A 16,721-nucleotide genomic window follows, 5' to 3' on the forward strand; every position below is an offset into this window, starting at 1 on the left:
AACATAAATAAGGTCACTATGAGCTGGAGCCAACTTGATGGCAGGAAACAGTATCAAACTGATCATATAACCATGGACAAGTTTGTGCTGAAGCCAATTTTTAAGCATGACAACCATGTGTTAATATCCTTAATGTAAATGTATAACCAGTACGTAGAAAAAGAAAGGCGAAAAACTCAGTAATTGAGAAAGTAAGTTTTTAGTCAGTTCTATTAGTATTATGACATTGAAACTATTTGTGTATTATTAGGAACCAAGGGTTTTATTAAGAGATGCAAATATAAAATAACAGTGACATTTGCTAATAATTTACTTTTATCCCGTGAATGTTCCTTGCTTTAGCCTAATAAATCAGCTGTGAGCAAACATTTCTGAAAACTATTAGAGTTCTTGCTTGAAACCCATCTTCCTGCCATGTTTTTAGTTGCCAGCTTCAAACTAGGAAGTTTCCAGTGCCCCATGACACCCAGAACGCATAAAAAACCTCTTGCCTCACCCTCCCCTTTGGGGCTGAATTCAGACTTATCCTGAAGACTCCTTCCTATTGCAACAGGCTGAATAAAGTCTAGTTTCCCTATTTAACACCGTCCAGCACAATTTTGCATATTTAACATTGTCCAGCACCACTTCTTATATGTATACTTATATAATTTATACATTTACATATTTATTTATATAAATACGTATATAACCTTAAATTTGTTATTATGAATAAGCATGAATTTACGATGTAAGAAATAACGTATTTTCTATTTTCACTGGAAGGCCGAGACAAGACTGACTCAATGGTAACAGTTTCTGGTTTATCACTGAGCCCATGTATTTCACACACCTTGGTTTTTAAAAGGAACCAGCAGTTTGGGGAGAAAGGGTTGATTCCAGATCTGGAACAGGAAAGTACAAAGTAATCCAGGGACTTCTTTTGCATTAAAACACTAATAAGGTTGTATCAACAATCTATCTGGTTGGTGAAACTAAGAAACTGAATAAACTCTAATTTTTATTAAATATAACAATAAACTTGATTCAATTATTGGAAAAGTATGCTTGGAGCAACCTGGAATTGTGATTCTACTTTTCAACAGTAACATTTATGAAACGTGCTGCTTCTGGATTCTGGAAGATGGAGTACTAAAGAAGAAAATATAAAATGTCTCATAAATTCTTATTCCTTAATTTAATTTATAATTTTTACCTTGACAATAAATGGACATATTGGGTTAAATAAGATTTTTCATTAAAAATTTCACATTTACATTTTCATGTGTCCAATATGGCTGCTAAAATATTTTAAATTACATTTTTTACGTGCATTACGTTTCTATTAGAACTGTGCAAGACTCAATGTCTGTATTACAAAAAATACTTAAGACTAATTAAACAAAATCATAACACAAATACAGTAAAACCTGTGAGAGCCAGAATGCGATGGGAGTGCCTTGTTTTACCAGGTCTTGCGTATTTTCCACCTTTTATTGGGTGCTTATCACTTTCCTTTTGCTCTCTATTAAGAATCCTACATCATAAACACCCACTGAGTTTTTCTTCTCTGACTGGTTTCTTACACAGGTGCTGGCTGTCACAGGTTAGACTGTATTCAGAATCCTGAACGTTTTAACATTTACAAGACAAGCAAAAGAATGTTCTGTGTAAGACAGATTAAGCAGATCTAGAAATAAAAAGTTAATGTGGAAATATGGTTTGGATCCTAACTTCAAAAAACCCAACAGTCAGATAATTAATGGACAACTGGAGAAATTTTCATTTGTTTTGAGGGACAATGAAGATCTGGGTTGTTCTGGTAGGAAACTGACCTTATTTGTAGGGGCTTAAAGGGTGAAGTGAATGTCTGCAATTAACCATTGGTTGTTTCTTCATCATAATTCATTTACATGGCCAAACTGCCTACATTTATAAAGCATCTCTAAGCCATGAATTTTTAAGATTACTGAGGTTTGAGGAATCACAAAATTTCCCACATTCCATATATTCAACATATTTCTCTCCAGGGTGATTTCTTATGTATTCAGTGAGGGATAAAGAATAACTAAAGGCTTTCCCACATTCCTTACCTAAGGCCTCTCTCCACTGTGAATTCTTATATGTCTAGTGAGCTGTGAGAACTGAGAAAAGGCTTTGCTGTAGTACTTACATTCATAATGTCACTCACCACTGTGAGTTCTTATATGTGCAGTGACGTGCGAGGACCGACAAAAGGCTTTGCCACATTGCTTACATTCATAAGGCCTCTCACCACTGTGAGTTCCCATGTTTAGTGTGGTCTGAAGATTAACAACGGGCTTTGCCACATTCCATACATTTCTAAGGTCTTTCTCCACAGTGAGATCTCATATGTGGACTGAGGTGTGAGGAGTGACTATAGACTTTGCCACATTCCTTACATTCCTAAGGCCTCTCACCATGAGTTCTGATATGTGAAGTGAGGGATGAGGACCGACGAAAGGCTTTGCCACATTGCTTACATTCATAAGGCCTCTCACCACTGTGGGTTCTCATATGGATAGTGTAGTTTGAGGAGTAACGAAAGGTTTTGCCACATTCCTTACATTCATAAAGCCTCCTATCACTGTGAGTTCTTACATGTGAAGTGAGCTGTGAGGAGCGACTACAGGCTTTCCCACATTCCTTACATTCATAAGGCGTCTCACAACTGTGAGTTCTTATAGGTGAAGTGAGGTTTACAGAGTCACTAACGGCTTTGCCACAATCCTTACATTCATAAGGCCTCTGACCACTGTGAGTTCTTATAGATGAAGTGAGGTTTGCGGAGTCACTAACTGCTTTGCCACAGTCCTTACATTCATAAGGCTTCTCACCACTGTGAGTTCTTACATGTGAAGTGAGGTGTGAGGACTGACTAAAGGCTTTCCCACATTCCTTACATTCATAGGGCCTCTCTCCACTGTGAGTTCTTATATGTGAAGTGAGGTGTGAGGACCGACTAAAGGCTTTCCCACATTCCTTACATTCGTAAGGCCTCTCACCACTGTGAGTTCTTACATGTGAAGTGAGGTGTGAGGACCGACTAAAGGCTTTGCCACATTCCTTACATTCATAAGGCCTCTCACCACTGTGAGTTCTCCTATGTACTGTGAGGTCTGAGGAGTTACGAAAGGCTTTGCCACAATCCTTACATACATAAGGCCTCTCACCACTGTGAGTTCGCCTATGTACAGTGAGGTACGAGGAGTGATGAAAGGTTTTGCCACATTCCTTACATTCATAAGGCCTCTCACCACTGTGAGTTCTTACATGTGAAGTGAGGAATGAGGACCTACGAAAGGCTTTGCCACATTGCTTACATTCATAGGGCCTCTCACCACTGTGAGTTCTCATATGGATAGTGTAGTTTGAGGAGTAACGAAAGGTTTTGCCACATTCCTTACATTCATAAGGCCTCTCACCACTGTGAGTTCTCATATGGATAGTGTAGGCTGAGGAGTAACGAAAGGTTTTACCACATTCCTTACATTCATCAGGCCTCTCACCACTGTGAGTTCTTACATGTGAAGTGAGGTGTGAGGAGCGACTAAAGGCTTTCCCACATTCCTTACATTCATAAAGCCTCTCACCACTGTGGGTTCTGATATGTGAAGTGAGGGATGAGGACCGAAGAAAGGCTTTGCCACATTGCTTACATTCATAAGGCCACTCACCACTGTGAGATCTCATATGGATAGTGTAGTTTGAGGAGTAACAATAGGTTTTGCCACATTCCTTACATTCATAAGGCTTCTTACCACTGTGAGTTTGTATATGTGAAGTGAGGTTTGCTGAATCACTAACGGCTTTGCCAGAATCCTTACATTCACAAGGCCTCTCACCATGAGTTCTTATATGTGAATTGAGGTGTGAGGACTGACTAAAAGCCTTGCCACATTTTTTACATTCATAGGATTTCTGTCCAGTAAGAGTTCTCATTGCAGTGCTGAGGTAAGAAGGACAACCGCAGGCTTCTCCACATTCCTTACACTGATAGGCACTGCATCCAGAGTGAGATTTGATATGATGCTTAAGTGATGAATGATTCATCAAGGATTTTCCACACTCAAGACATTCAGAAGGATATAGTTCCATAGTTCTTTTGAGCACAGAAAGATTTGGAATCTGGCTGAAGGTCTGTCCACAATGATTGTCTTCATTACTTTCATAGAGGTTCTCTAACATATACCTCCTGTTAAAAATAGGTAGCATGTTGTTGGACACAAATTTATCAGTATTACACCATTACAATACACATCAAACATGTTTACTCTGAAGTCTCTCGTTTCATAGATTAAATCATCTAGCAGACATTCTACCATTATTTTTACTGTTTCTAAAACATGGTGCTAACAATTGTATTTATGTGAAATGTTTCAAATATTAAATATCTGACTCACATTTACGAAAATCTTGTCCTGTGAAAATTCTGTGAACACAATACTAGACCTGTTTTCTTATATATATATAACTGGATGGCACAAGATTACAGCCTTGGAAACCCTATGGGGCAGTTCTACTCTGTCCTACAGAGTTGCTATGAGTCGGAATAGACTCGACAGTAATAGGTTTCTACACATACATGTGTGTGCACATGCATATGTATGTGTGGGTGTGTATACTTACTGTTTCAGTGCTGCTGAGTTAATTCCAGTTCATAGTGATCCCATGTGGCAGAGAACTGCTCCGTAGGGTTTTCTTGGCTCTAATTATTACTGAAGCAGATTGCCAGGTATTTCTCCCACAGACCCACTGGATAGGTTCGAATTTCCAATCTTTTTGTTAGCAATCGAGTGCCTAACCATTTGTCCCACATGGGGTCCTTAAGCATATAAATATTTTAATGTCATTATACCTCCTGAAGACTCTCCTGAAGCACCGCTGTCTCTCGCATAAATGACACTCACCTCATATGTGTTTTCTGGTTGTTATTCTGATCTTCAGTGCCAGGCAATTCACAGATTTCTCCTACCATCGAGGACCAGGTGTCATTTTTCATGAATCGTACTATTATATTTTCAGTGGATAGCTTGTCTCCGTCAATAAGGTTTTGAGAAGCTGACCCAACGATTTAAGTTGAGGTTCACACCATGAAACATAAAGGAGAGAAAATAGAAAAGGTAGCTGTAAGCAAAGAAAGCTTCTGACATATTTTGCTATTTCCGTACTTTGGCAACATTGAGAAAGCAATTTACTAGCACATAACTTCCATGAAGATTGAGAGTGATGGGGATATAAATAGGGTGTAATTAGAAGACCAAAGTAGAAAGGTTTGGACACAATTTATGTGGAACATGAAAAGAGGACAGTCTTTCTCCATGAACCAGGTGTGTTAGGATTGATGAAAGTCAAAAAAGCAAACTCAGGTATCTGTAAAGCACAAACTCTTCAACCCAAAAGAGACTTTTTCTAATTGATTTTTTCAAATCTCATTCCTTCCATGCAGGCCCAGTCCTTCAAACGATTCTTGCCTCCTGGGCTGCCAATACAGTGGTCCTGGACAAGTGCTATCTACACTCTCCTCAAGTCTTCCTCTTGCTACTCTAGGAGAATAAGTGGGTGTAGCTGATGTGGTGATCATGGAGAAAGGCTTACCATTAAGGGAAACAGGGAGGAGCAATGAACACTTTCCTGACTCAGCCAAGACTTTGGTCCTCAATGGGTTTGTTTTTTTAATCCATACCTACTGAGGTCAGGCTTCTGAAGATTTCCATCATCACATCTCTGTAGAGTTGCCTCTGAGAATGATCCAGCAATGCCCACTCTTCCTGTGTAAAGTCCACAGCCACATCCTCAACAACCACTGAGTCCTAAAAATTATGACATATTCTAGTTCAGCAGATACCATGTACTCCAATGTGTGTGAAACGAAGGGTAAAGCTAACAGTGCTGGAGAACTGACATTTCATGGGGATTTAAGTTTTGTGTTCTACTAAGGTCTACTCTAGGGGTTAGCCATCCACCTTATCCCTTCACTGTCTACACTGACTTCCTCACGGACTGCATCCTGTCTCATAGACTTAATCCTTTCAACACAATGAACTTATCTCTCCACTGTCTGACTGTAACCAGTTGTAGTCTCATTCCTCTCTACCTTTATGGTCTAGAATGGTCAGAACACAGCATCAACTGGACAAATGCTCTACAGTGAACACCCTATTTCCATATTCGGATCATCTCTTCCTTGTGAAATAAAAAGAAGTTCACCTCCTTGCAAGGACCCTGCAGACTATTTAACAAAACATGAAACACAAAGTGAAAGTAGGATGAAATGTTAACAACTGGGAAAGACTGCAAGACTGGCAGTGTTTCCTTTTGCCCTTCAGCAGCCATGGGGGCTCCAGTGGCCTATACGAAGGGGTAACCCAACCCAAGGCATGAAGCTTCTCATGTTTTCTTAAAGAACTCCAGGTGATCGGGGGCCGACAAGACCACCTGATAAAAAGAAAATATTTTGAGGAACTGCAAATTTTTACAGGTCTCTCACCTACTTTTCAATAACTCTACAAGTGCACTGTCATGCACTTCGTCCCTTCATGGAGACAGGCAAGGGTATTGAAAAGGTAAACGGACATCAGCTGAGACACCGGAAACAAGAGAATCTAGATATCAAATTTTCAAACTTTGAGACCCAAAGCTACTGTACAGCAATTATGAGTGACCCTCCCTTCAACAAATCAAACCCAGATACCCACAAACACACTAATATTATGACAAAGAGCCTAATCTTTGAAGAATCAGAATAGCATGCCCTTGTGTTTGCTGACCATGAACAAGAGGTTAAGATTCACATTTTCTAGTAAGTTCACTGATGTGCAGGGAATTTAGCTGTAACAATACTCGTGCATCCTAGGAAACCCTGCAGACGATCCACTCCAAAATTTTCTCACTTTTGCAGCCCTTGGAAGGTACACGAGCATGATCACCTAAACCTGACCACTGGCATTGTCTGGGATGCAGAACTGGCATCCGTAAAATAACATCAACCATTTAGCTCCCTACATGTAATGATGATACAAAAGGCAGGTACACGGCACTTCTGATGCTACAATTTTACTGAACAGCTGACGACTGTAGAACAGATAGCTACGGGGTGAAATGAGCTGTCCGGGTCATTCCTAATGAATCCTGGTATGATACTGTCACAACAATCTTTGATCCACTGCCACATTCAAAAATCTGCTCCACTGCAGTGCACGTTATGTATTTTAGAGCAAAGAAAAACCCTTACTTCCATTTCTATAACATATTCATGATAAAATGCTGCATTCATTGAGCAATTAAAATATTTCAATGGATTTGCAAAAAACTTTCAGCACGCTAGTTCATTATTCCTCATGCCCCTCCTAAGTAAATATTGCTTCAAACGGGTTATCATGTGATAAATTACAATTTATCACTTAGTCAGTGTTAACCAAATGGTATGTTGCTAACCCACGGTCAGAATGCAGGTCAACATGCCGAAGACTAAATTCCTGACAACTACATTTCTCTGCATATGCCTACAGTTTTCTTGTTATTCTGGCTGTTACTCCTCAATTACATGCATGATCTACAGCCTGCTGGGTAATGGGGACAGGAAACAAAGGAAACATCCTATTCAGACAACCTGGATCTCCTTCTCCTGGCAAAGCCCAGTGTCTCAGGCAAGAATACTTCCCTTCAGGCCCTCTGTAATAATTGCGTGGAAGAAGCAGTGTCTGACCTATAACTTCACAAGGTAGAGTGAAAATCAAGAACAGCCCAAGGCTGATTCCTGTGAGGCAGAAGGCAGACATGCCTCCTCTCTCTGCCATCTTTACCAATTCCGATACCAACTTTCCCACCCAAAGCATTTTCTACTTCTCTTCTGAGTTCGGTAATTCACTGCAATGGCCACATGGAACTCACAGGCACTACTCATGATTATCGGATTTACTAGGGAAGTAACTGGTTACAATTCACTCTCAGGAAGGCTTAGGATACAGTTCTTCCATCATGACAAGTCTCTTCTCAGCTTGCCCGCCTACCCGCCTCTCTCTGGTCTCGTCCTCTGCCCTGCTCGGGCAAGTGTTACAAAGCTATTTTAGCTCTTCAAGTAAGTACCCTGAACTACCTCAGTCTTCCAGGAAGCCTAGGCCTGAAGGTGCTCAGCTCTAGCTTTCTGGGCCAGCAAATTTAGCTCCACCAAGTGCCAGTAGGCACCCTAGCCCACCCGCAAGCCTCCTGCCTGGAGGCACTCAGCTTTCTTGCACTGTGGGCTAGGAAGACCACCATGCTGTCTCTTGTCTTCTGCCAGCCTACTGGTTCTGCTGCCTCTGCTGTTCCATTCCACTGCTGCTGCTTCTGGACATCTTGCTGTCTTCAGTGCTACAACTCTCTGTCTCCTGAGTCACAGGGACCCCAGGTCCAAAGGGCACCCCCCACTCCTGCTTCTACTTCTTTGGTCCTGGTGAAAATCTCTCTTCGCACCTCTGATATGCCTCATTTTAAGCCTAGAAGGATGGCAAAGCTGACCAATCCCCTCATTTAGGGTTCCATATGCCTTATTAGCATGGCCCCACCCAATCATTTGGTTGGAGTTACAAAGACTATGGCCAGAAAGGCCATATTAAGTAATTCACTGCACTGCACCAGTACATCTAGCTCTGCCGTTTATTTAAACTCTTTAGGTAATATGGACACAGAGGCAACTTCACATAGGGAAAGCAGATACAGCACTGAACAAACCAGAAATATCCAGATACACATGAATCGTAACTTCTTTGGGTGTGGGGGGGTAAATAAACTAAATATAATGTGAAGTTCCCTGGGTGGCACAAGTATTAAGCCTTGACTGCTAATCAAAAGGCTGTTGGTTCAATGCCACCCAGAGGTTCCTTGGAAGGCAGTTCTGGCGATCTCTTCTGACACATCAGAGCCTTGAAAATTCTATGGAGCTCTGCACACACGGGGTTGCTGAGTCAGAATTGACTCCACAGCAACTGTTACGGATGGAATTGTGTCTCCAAAAGATGTGTGTCAATTTGGCTAGGACATGATTCCTAGTATTGTGTGGATGTCCTCCATTTTGTAATCTGATAAAATTGCCTATGTGTTGTAAACCCTAACCTCTAAGATGTTAATAATAGAATTAGAGGCAGTTAATGAAGCAGAACGAAATCTATAAGATTAGGTTGTATCTTGAGTCAATCTCTTTTGAGATATTAAAGAGAAATGTGAGCATGGGGGGCAGGGGGACCTCCTGCCACCAAGCAACAGCCAGGAGCAGAGCATGTCCTTTGGACCAAGGGTCCCTTCACTTAGAAGCTCCTGGACCAGGGGAAGATTGATGACAAGGACCTTCCCCCAGAGTCCACAGAGACAAAAAGCCATCCCCTGGAGCTGGCACCCTGAATTCAGACTTCTAGCCTCCTAAACTGTGAAGGAATAAATTTCTGTTTGTTAAAGCCACCCACCTGTGGTATTTCTTTCATAGAAGCAGTAAAAAACTAAGAGAACAACTAACAAAAACAATATAATGTCATGTGGTGGTAAGGTCTATGAAAAATGCAGCATTGTCAGGAGACGGATAATAGAAGCATATTTACCTTTAGTGAGTTAGTGCAGGAAAAAGTAAAACAGTTATTTCATGAGACACAACCCAGGGAGACCTGGCTTGGTAAGGAAAAATAAATATATTTTTAATTCTAAAAACTTGGAAGCGCTCTGTGATGATTCTGCAAACACTCATATATACTTCAGATACTCACTGACTTTAAGAACTTCCAGTATAGGAGTATAGCAGTGAAAGAGTGCCACTGACCTTCATGGGTTGGAAAGGGAAGATACACTATTTATTCACAAAATGAAATGGTCATTAGCAAAGGGTAAACATGTACACTGGGGCACTGGAAGAATAAAAGCAGCATGAATAAATACTATCAAAAAAGTAAACACAATAGTAATGATACAAAACACAAATGAATACTTTCAGGTTTTGATCTGACAAGAGCTTGGAAGTCATCACTCACATCCGCAAGAAACAGCTGAACATACTGAACCAAGAGTTTAAGGTCATAGGAAAAGGACTGCCCCCCAAACTGGAGGAACACATAGGCAGATACAATCATTCCAGAGTAGAACCACAGGAGCAGAGTTCCTATGTGTCCCTCCAGTTTGGGGGGCAGTCATCTGCCCTGAGACCGCAATAGCCTAATTAATTGAGTTCATTGAAAACAATGATCAGAGCTAAGACTTGAGAGATGCAAAGGAATTACCGAAGGGACAGCTGAGAATAGACTGTTCCAGGAGGAGGAAACACCAGAGCACAGGTCAGCAGGTTGGAGTGTGCCTGGTATGTTTTAGGGAGACCCAAACCCCAGCATGACCAGAGCAGGGTGAGATGCTGGAAAGAAAACAGCAGATGAATTTGAAGAGGTGACTGGAGCCAATGGGCGTATCATGTTCTGGGGAAAGTGCTGACTCCTGAAAAGACTCCAGCTTCTCATCTGAGTAAAATGCAAAGCAATTTTACACCTTTGATCAAAGATGAAAAATGATATGACAGATCTTAAAGAATCTGTGTGTGGGGGCAAATGTAAAAGTTGCAAGCCATGTTAGAGGGTTTTGGCCATAATCAGATATGAAGAAACTGGCCACATACTTGCAGAAAATGTCAATACTTTTCTAGTAAAAGCAGGTAAAAACTGATGACATATATTATTCCATTCTTAGTCAGTGTTATTGTAGAGGTTGTACCCAATACATACCAAAAAAGAAAAAGAAAAAAGGTAAAGAAATAAGAATGTTGAAAAGAAAAAACACCCCAATCTATGTTTTCAGGTTAAATAACTGGTTATGTAGAAAGAACTTCCAAGGATAGTACAGATGATTTATAGTGGTGACAGTATTCAGATTACAAAATAAATATCAAGGTAACGATTATTTTAAATATTTCGTTTATATACAGTAACAAGCAGTTGAGTAATTTTAAAAAGATATATTTTTAGTAAGGGTAAAATGTATCAAACAGGAGTACAGTTAAATAAGAGCTTCTAATGAAAAAACTATGAAACACTATTAAATGGCACACAGACTGAAATACACAAAAAACATAGTACACGCTCTTAGACAACTGTTCTCCACAAATAGATCACTATTTCCAATGAATTTCCATAAAATTCTAACCAATTTTAAAATGTACACGTAATTGTAAATATCCATAAACAGCCAAGATATTCTAAAGAATAACTCGTGGGCTTGTCCACATATACCATATATACAATTGTATTCACACATATTTATTTTACAAATGGAGCTACATGAGAAAGAATGGTACCACCGTAAGAATACATAATAGATCAACAAAAATAAATAAACATCCCAGAAAAGGTCCACCAATATCTATAGAAAGCTGACACAGTAAGCTCTGCAGGACAGTGGTAGAAAGCACTCACAATTTAATATGTGGGGCAGAATCAACTAATTGGAGTCCCTGGGTTGTGTAAACGATTAAGTGCTCAGATATTAAGCAAAAGGCTGGAGATTGAAGGAAAGATACAGGCACCTTGGAAGAAAAGTCTGGCAGTCTACTTCCCATAAATAAGCCACTGAAAATCCTGTAGAGTGAAGTTCTACTTCGAAACACATGGTGTAGCCATAAGTCTGAATCAAGTAAAAGAAAAATGTTTGTTCTTTATCAGATAATTATCTAATTAGAATAGTCTATTCCTATGTACTCCACATACAAAAATCAATTCCAAGTAGATCAACTTTAAATATGAGAACGTAGAATTACAACACTTTCAGAAATTATAAGCAACTGATCCTATGACATCAGAATAGAGAAAAAATCTTAAAACGATCAAGACTATATTAAAATTCACAGCAATTCATCAAATGGCAGCAAAAATGAGTGAGAAGAAGTTATGTACTAGTGGGAAATTTTCCAAAGTTTACAAAAAACAAAACAAAACCAGTCCCCAACGAGTCGATTCTGACCCACAGCAACCCCACAGGACAGAGTAGAACTGCCCCCATAGAGTTTCCAAGGAGCAGCTGGTGGATGCGAACTGCTGACCTGGTTAGCAGCAGAGCTCTCAACCACTGCATCATCCTAAAAAGTCATAGAGATAGAAGTTAACAATGGGAAATATGCACAGTGTTTTCAGTAGTGAAGTAGGGTAGAGAACTTGAACAATAAAATCAAAGATATCATTTTATACACTGATTATAAGACCAAAGATTACGTCATTAGATAAAAGAAACAAACAAAACCATTGCCGTTGATTCGATTCTGACTCATTGCCACCCTATACGACAGAGTAGAACTGCCACATACGGTTTTCAAGGAGCGGCTGGTAGATTTGAACTGCTGACCTGTTGGTTACCAGCAGAGCTCTTAACCACTGCGCCACCAGGGCTACAATAAGCCGATGGAAAAAGAAGATATATGTGCATATTTTGTGGGAGAGAAAACTTGTAAAATACCTTGGCTCTTTTAGTAAATCTGAACTTGGCTATGATGTGCAACACAGAGATTTCTCCTCACTAGATGATTGTGCAAGAGCACTTAAGAGTTAGTAAAGAGAAGAAGAGCAGCATCACAAGAGCAAGAGTTACGCCTGAACCATACAAGTCCTGTAAGCTCTACAATGGGTAGGTAAATGGTAAATTCTGGCCCATTCATACAATGGTAGCTTGCATACATAGCAAGATGGGTAGACTAGACCGACATACACCAGGATGTATTAAACTCAAAAGCATTCTCAGGAAAACAAGTCACAGAAGAACTCAGAGACAGGTATAATTAAATTTACAGAAAGCTCAAAAGAGATAAAACTAAACAACACAGACACTACGGATTCAGACTTTGGTGTCACATTCAGCGATGCTTCTTTAGATGTAACTAAACAGTCCAAGGGATTGGTTTCTAGGGTTTGAAGGATTAGGAACATACTGTTGTGGGACATCTCGGTCAACTGGCATAATACAGTTCATAGTTTCTGTTCTACATTCTAGTTTGGTGAGAAGTGACTAGAGTCTTAAAAGCTTGTGAGCCGCCATCTAAGATACAACTATTGTTCTCTACTCCTCTACAGCAAAACAGAAAGAATGAAACCAAACACTCAAAGAAGAAATTAGTCCACAAGACAAACAGTCTACATGAACCACAGCCTCACTTACCCTGAGACCAGAACAACTAGATAAGATGTACCTAGCTACCACTACCGACCATTCTAATCAGGGTTACAAAAGATGGACCCTGATAGAATGGGAGGAAAATGTGGAACAGAATTTCATATTATCAAAAAAAAATCCAAAACAACAAAAATAAAACAGATTTACTGGAGGATTCCCCAAGAATGTTACCCTGAGATACTCTTTCAACCTTGAACCGAAACCAGCCCAAGGTCACCTTTTAGCTACATAACATATTGGCTCACAAAATAAAGAGCATCACCTGTGAGTACTATGCTCCATTAAAAAAATCAGCTATATGAGACTCAATGGTCAACAATTTTTCTGAAAGTAAAGATAAGAACGTAAGGGGGCAGGAAAACTAGACTGATGCAAAGGGAAAAACCAGAACAGAAATATTGAGAATATTCACAAATCGTTAAGAGTGTAACCAATGTCACTGAACAATCTGCAGAAAAACTATTCAATGGGAACTGAAATTGCTGTGTAAACCTTCATTAAAAAAAAACAATGAAAAGTTATTACAAAAAAGACTTAGCTGTCAAAGTTATAATAATAGAAATAATAACTATAATAATAATAAACTTCTCAAATGCAGACAGCAATCATCTCCAAGCAGGAGGTAGATGATAGCAGGGTGGGACACTGGGAGGCCATAAAAACTGACAAGATCTATTTATTATCAGGGATTTAGATTCTTATTAAACTACACAATGAACTGTTTATGCAGTCCTAGTTTCTGATACAGTTGACAATAAAAACAAAACAATGGCTTAAAACAGGAAAGAAATACAATTTTCACATAATAATTTTACAGTCATGTGAAAACTCCTTCATTTTGATTTACCTTGTCTTAGTTCAGAAGGGCTTGTATGTCTCAACACTTGATACCTGGATCTTAGAAATTTACATTTATATTCACGAAAGCAAGCTTTATAAGAGTGAAATACTGGACACAATCAAGCGTCCATTCTTGGCAGTATGGTCAAAACAACAAAGCTCAACCGTATACAGTACTAGGGAGTTTTACAAGAAATTAGATTTAAGCTCTCTATTGCTAGAAAAACTTCAGGGAAATGTGTTAATTAAACAGCAAGTGTAAATTCCAAGCCACCTTTTGGGTAACAAAGTAGGAGAAATAACGTGTTTTACTTTTGAATTTTTACTCTTACATCAGTTAAAACAGGCATTTTTCAGTATCTAAGAAGCTTATATCCATTAAATTGAAAAGTTCTCAGTAGAAACAAACTGATCTAGAAATTTTCTTCCAATGGAAACTGTAAACCCAGAAAGTTAAAAATACACTATCTCATACGCTGAGCTTGTCTAGCAAAACAGAACACTTTTAATTTCCCATTCGAGACAGTGGAAACCCTGGTGGCGTAGTGGTTAAGAGGTATGGTGGCTGCTAACCAAAAGGCTGGCAGATCAAATCCACCAGGAGGTTCCTGGCAACCATATGGAGCAGTTCTACTCTGTCTTACAGTGTCCCTGTGAGTTGGAATCGATGGCAACGGGTTTGGTTTTGGTTATCTGAGACTGTGGAGAGCAAGTGAAAATTACAGGGACTCACTACCAGCTCTAGGCAGAGATGGGTGGGAGGACAAAGACACAAACCGGGGAAACATGCTTCCCACGCACCGGAAAGCCTCAAAGAGCATCCCTCCAAGGATGGATCTGGAGACCCCACACATGATCCAGCTGGACTCACTGTCCTTTGACGCATTTCACTGGTGAGTTCATGAGAGGATCAAGCCCCACCCAGGACCCCATTAACAGTCAGGGTCTTTCACTACCAACTCTCTTCCCAGTTTTCCACCACATCATACCACGTGAGAGGTGGAGCTGCAATTATACAACTGCACAGAAAAAGCTCCAGTGCCTCGGGGAGGCCAAAAAAACTGTGCAGGGAGGAACAAGGATGGCTCTGGAGGATCTGGGGCTCAGTCTCCTCAGCCAGAGCTTCTCCGTCTTCAGACTATGGTCAGGAGGTTCTGTCATTCAACTCAGAGAACCAAGGCCCAGGACAGGGATGTTAAAACCCCTTGATGCATGAGAGTCACAGAAGGAAGGTGGCCCCAGGCATCCAATGCTTGAAAATCCACGTGTGTAGAGGAAGGACCCAGTGACAGTGGAGCAGGGCAAGCAGGATGCCTCTTAGGTCTGAGATCCATGGTCTCCTCTGCCACCTATTTACCTCACTGAGGAACCTCAAGGCCTGGAACACACACTACCCCAATAATTCACAACAGCCTCACCCCCTAGAGTTACACTACCCCAGTTCTCTGTAATACGCACCATTTCCTGGCTTCAGCTTCTGAAATTCTAAGTGAATGTGCTCTCTAAGCCCAGGAAGCCACTTCAAGAAGAGGAATGGCAGGGGAAGCAGAGCCACTAGGAAGTCTGGAGGCACATGAATGATATTTCGTCCACACACCAGTCAGAGCAGCTAAAATCCTTACTCGTGATTGCAGGGATGTATAAGGTTGCCCTTAGTCCCCAGCTGCCTAGGCTGAACTAACTCTCCCTGCGCCACACCTGGGACCTGAAATGGAAAAAGGAGACAGTGATGAGTAAGGAGGAAGTAAGAAGTTCCTGGTCTTCAGCTCTTTCCCTGGACAGGGTCTCCCTCCAGGCTCAAGGCCATGCTCCACTCTGAGGGCCTTCACACTTAAGGCAGATTCTGCTCCAGCCTTCCAGAGCACACACTTGCATTCTTCATGCAGCTCCACAGGCCTCTTCCTCTGGCCACCATGTCACAGAAGGAGAGGCCTCCTTATCCCAGAGCACCAGAGGCATCCAGGCCTGCCCAGGCTGGAACACGTGAATCTGGCTTCCCCCATGGTGTCAGAGGTCCAACACTTAGGTTGAGGATTCACCTATGAAGGGTTCACCTCTATAGAACCTACACACTTGTATTTGGTATAAACATTAGTGAATTTTAACAATGTATTTTTTCAGTTTAAGTCAATGAACTCATCCTGCGTCACTGATTTCTAATTATGTGCAGTTGAAACTCTTTTGTTATGCTTTATTTTTTTTAAAACTTCGATTTCACTTATACCATGGTAATATGTGATCAGTATTTTTCGTGTTGATTTGTAAATAACCTTTCTTTCTTCCCCTTGAGATTTTTACTTTTTTTTTTTTTTTCCTTCACTCTCTATCCACGACACCAACAGTCTTTCCAGGAATCTGGAAACATTCTCTGTCAACCTTACAATAATTGATCAACCAATGAATCAGAAAATCATTCACTTTTCTCTAAGGAGCGGCCCCCGCGTCTGTTCCTGTTTCTTTCCTACCCTCCACCCCACCCAGCTGACACCTACTGTTTTATTTCTTGGTCTCTGTGTAAATGTTTTCTCTCTCGCATGATCGTATTGTATACCAGCTGCTGCTCTCTAAGCATTATCCAGCCTATTACTCATTTCTCTAATAGCATTTTCTGGTTTTAACTCACATCCTATTTCTATAATAGTTATTTTCAGCATAAACTGGGAGCTTGTTTGATATAGAGAATCTCAAGCAAAAACCAAGATAAAAATCTGCATTTT

General features: G+C 40.4%; 1 protein-coding gene across 1 annotated transcript; it reads right to left on the reverse strand.

Annotated features, from left to right (window-relative positions):
* Positions 1-2,198: 2,198 nt before the first annotated feature.
* Positions 2,199-15,972, reverse strand: LOC101352814 (zinc finger protein 699-like). Its single transcript, XM_023738646.1, has 6 exons — positions 15,463-15,972; positions 5,687-5,813; positions 4,911-5,061; positions 3,839-4,195; positions 2,716-3,427; positions 2,199-2,562 (listed from the first exon to the last, which is right to left on the reverse strand). The coding sequence occupies exons 1-6, from the start codon at positions 15,463-15,465 to the stop codon at positions 2,407-2,409; spliced, it is 1,506 nt and encodes a 501-aa protein (XP_023594414.1). The 5' UTR covers positions 15,466-15,972; the 3' UTR covers positions 2,199-2,406.
* Positions 15,973-16,721: the final 749 nt, after the last annotated feature.

Source organism: Trichechus manatus, unplaced genomic scaffold (assembly GCF_000243295.1).
Source record: "Trichechus manatus latirostris isolate Lorelei unplaced genomic scaffold, TriManLat1.0 scaffold00120, whole genome shotgun sequence".
Taxonomy (NCBI): Eukaryota; Metazoa; Chordata; class Mammalia; order Sirenia; family Trichechidae; genus Trichechus; species Trichechus manatus.

What these genes read in the sequence shown, in the direction of transcription:
- LOC101352814 (XM_023738646.1), bottom strand. An exon ending in CAGAAGCCTGACCTCAGTAG is followed by an intron (nt 5,062 to 5,686) that starts GTATGGATTAAA and finishes TCGTTGGGTCAG; the next exon opens with CTTCTCAAAACCTTATTGAC. An exon ending in ATAAGAACTCATGGTGAGAG is followed by an intron (nt 3,428 to 3,838) that starts GCCTTGTGAATG and finishes GAGAACTCACAG; the next exon opens with TGGTGAGAGGCCTTATGAAT.